This window comes from Photinus pyralis, unplaced genomic scaffold (assembly GCF_008802855.1).
Source record: "Photinus pyralis isolate 1611_PpyrPB1 unplaced genomic scaffold, Ppyr1.3 Ppyr1.4_LG3a, whole genome shotgun sequence".
NCBI classification, from domain to species: domain Eukaryota; kingdom Metazoa; phylum Arthropoda; class Insecta; order Coleoptera; family Lampyridae; genus Photinus; species Photinus pyralis.
In genome coordinates this window covers 8,895,950-8,898,661 of record NW_022170509.1, presented here as the reverse complement: position 1 = coordinate 8,898,661, position 2,712 = coordinate 8,895,950, and the positions used below count along the sequence as shown (strand labels likewise).

The window sequence follows — 2,712 nt, the reverse complement described above, 5'->3', positions numbered from 1 at the left end:
TGGCAATGGCAACACTTAAACCACCAACACAAACTTCCAATGAAATGGGAGTACCTAAAGCATTAGCTCTAGGTCTCTCTCATCTCCATCCATGCAGGAGCTTCACGGTATGACCATACATTACTGACCATTGTAAAGTGTTGTATGAGTGTTGGTATCACCACACAACTTTGGTTTCAAAGTCAATAACTGCTGCTGTACATACATCTGTGTACTCGCGTAGGGGAAGAAATTGAACTTCAATGCGTCATATGACGAAAAACGAGAAACTAAAAGAAAATTGAAGCCAGACGCGAGAAGTAAAATTTGAAACAATAAGGAACACTTTTAGAGTATTCATTGTGTTTTGGTAATTACCTAGCTATACTATCTTTAGTCATGATTGTCCAGAAGCAAAGAAGCCTACAAAGACACCATACTAAAATGAGGTAGTTCTCCTGTTATTTAATGGATAATTATAAAGGAAGCGCCAAAAATCAATTCGACCCAATTATAAAAGCGGCATTCATGCTAGAAATAAAGGAGAACCGAGAAGATGGATATCAGCTATACATCAGGAGAACGTCACTTTCCCACCTGAAAGCTAAAAACCTACTTTTGATTTTGCGTTTTGACGTTTTCTAGACTTATCTTTTATTATACAATCAATATAAGAAACACATATTTACGGATTGCTTTCTTTCAACCTTTCACTATCTCTGGACGGAGGAATAAGGGAGTGCAATCGATGGCTGTACCTCAGAGAGCTGGAGGGAGTAAATACGGCTTTGAGCGGCATATGAGAATATCTCCCCAAAAGATTACAAGAGGGCGTCCAACAGAAATTTGATGATGCTGCACAACTATTATTATACTAAAGAAAATTGTTGGTGTACGGATTTGTGGATTGACTGTTACATGGTCTCCTCGGTACCTACCAAATGAAACTCAGGGGTTTATCACCACAGTTACCACTTAGGCGGGCTGTGAGTTGATTTTGGGTTCATGGAACAACTAAGTACTTCCCAATAATACTCAGATTCTATCCTGTATGATTGAATCATCAAAAAGTAACAGGCGGTCGAGTCGTAACATCTCGACGCCACATTATTACTCAAGTATACCTACTTACACTTCACTTCAATATAAACGTTAAAAAATTCTATCAGATTCCCAAATAAAAGAACAATTGCGCCTAAACTCAAATTAGCAAGTACATACATATTTAATTTTATAACGGCCCTAATTAAGGTCACCCCAAATCAATATCTACTTGTACAATTAATGTTTCAAAAGAATGAGTAGTCACTTTCAACACGAGTGGCAATTAATTGTTAATAGCCCTTTGATGTGATGCCATTAAGATACTTTTAATGGGATCAATACAATGAGATTAAAACGCAATAAAACATAAAATGAAAGAAAAAAAATCACACTTTATTCGAGATTTGCTAATACCTATATAAATATAATACTAACAGTGGTAGAATAAACACAAAAATAATACGGTAGGTAGTTTGCATTCAATGAACTGCCTTAAAATAATCCTTGCTGGCATTGGGGTCTGGTTTCATCGTCTTCTTGCCGGGAGTCCAACCAGCCGGGCACACTTCTCCGTGCTCATCTGTGAATTGGAAAGCCTGAACGAGACGCAAGGTTTCGTCCACCGATCTTCCCACAGGCAAATCATTAATGGTGATTTGCCGAAGAGTTCCTTTACCGTCGATGATAAACAAGCCTCTGAATGGGATGCCGGATTTCTCATCCAGTACTCCGTAAGCTTTTGAAATTCTCAGCGATTTGTCGGATAAGAGGGGTATGTTCATCTCGCCTAATCCACCCTGCTTTCGTGGGGTGTTAATCCATGCCAGGTGAGAAAAGTGGCTGTCTGTTGATGCTGCAATAACGGCGGTATTAATCGCTTTGAATTCTTCAGCTTTGTCGGAGAAGGCGATAATTTCAGTGGGGCACACAAAGGTGCTGCAATTAAAGCATTAATCCTGAGTTATATGAAAGGGAATTCATACTTACAAGTCTAAAGGGTAGAAAAAAAGTACTACATATTGCCCTTTGTAGTCGTTGAGGCTTATTTCCTTAAATTGTCCATCGACAACAGCGGTTCCCTCAAAAACCGGTGCGGGCTCTTGCAAACTTGGTACTGGCATTCTTCTAAAATGTAACAATTACACAGAAAATCTACCAATCGTTCTCTTTATACGGATTAATAACAATATAATCTAATTTATCAACGTACCAGGATGATTGATAATAAAAACAGCACGTACTTCCTCAGCTTCAACCGCAAAGTGACCAGACCAGTGAAATGAGAATCACGACGGTATGGCGGTTACATTTATAGATCGCCTTAATCTTTCTTCCTGTCCTAACCGTGTGTCACTATCGGAATTTCCAGTGCCGGAGACAAGGAATTGTCATTTTCATGGAATTAATTTGTAAGAGGTGATTTGCACATTTACTTAAATAAGACACGATAATTGTGTATCTATGTCCGAAAAAGTTGAATGTTGGGAAGGACCAAAACATTAATTTCCATTGTTTATTCATGAATGGTAAAAGTACGATGAATAGGGTCAGAATAATTCGTTTAGGAGCCATATGGGTTCTAAGAGCATTTTTCATATTTTTTCAGCAATTCAATATAGGAATAGGTAAGTCGTACTCAAATTTTGGGACCTTTTGTAACTGCTGATGAAGGGCAGAGCCGTAGGCAGA

General features: G+C 38.4%; 1 protein-coding gene across 1 annotated transcript; it reads right to left on the bottom strand.

The window, feature by feature from the left end:
- Positions 1 to 1,395: 1,395 nt before the first annotated feature.
- LOC116165760 (peroxiredoxin 1-like) lies at positions 1,396 to 2,373 on the bottom strand. The gene is made up of 3 exons (XM_031480428.1): positions 2,234 to 2,373; positions 2,011 to 2,148; positions 1,396 to 1,959 (listed from the first exon to the last, which is right to left on the bottom strand). The coding sequence occupies exons 2-3, from the start codon at positions 2,142 to 2,144 to the stop codon at positions 1,503 to 1,505; spliced, it is 591 nt and encodes a 196-aa protein (XP_031336288.1). The 5' UTR covers positions 2,145 to 2,148; positions 2,234 to 2,373; the 3' UTR covers positions 1,396 to 1,502.
- Between the last annotated feature and the right edge of the window lie 339 nt (positions 2,374 to 2,712).

Excerpts from the sequence above, each read along its gene's own strand:
- LOC116165760 (XM_031480428.1), bottom strand. The coding sequence starts at position 2,144 with ATGCCAGTACCAAGTTTGCAAGAGCCCGCACCGGTTTTTGAGGGAACC. Across the intron at positions 1,960-2,010 it reads TTTTTCTACCCTTTAGACTT|CACCTTTGTGTGCCCCACTG; the intron begins GTAAGTATGAAT and ends CTTTAATTGCAG.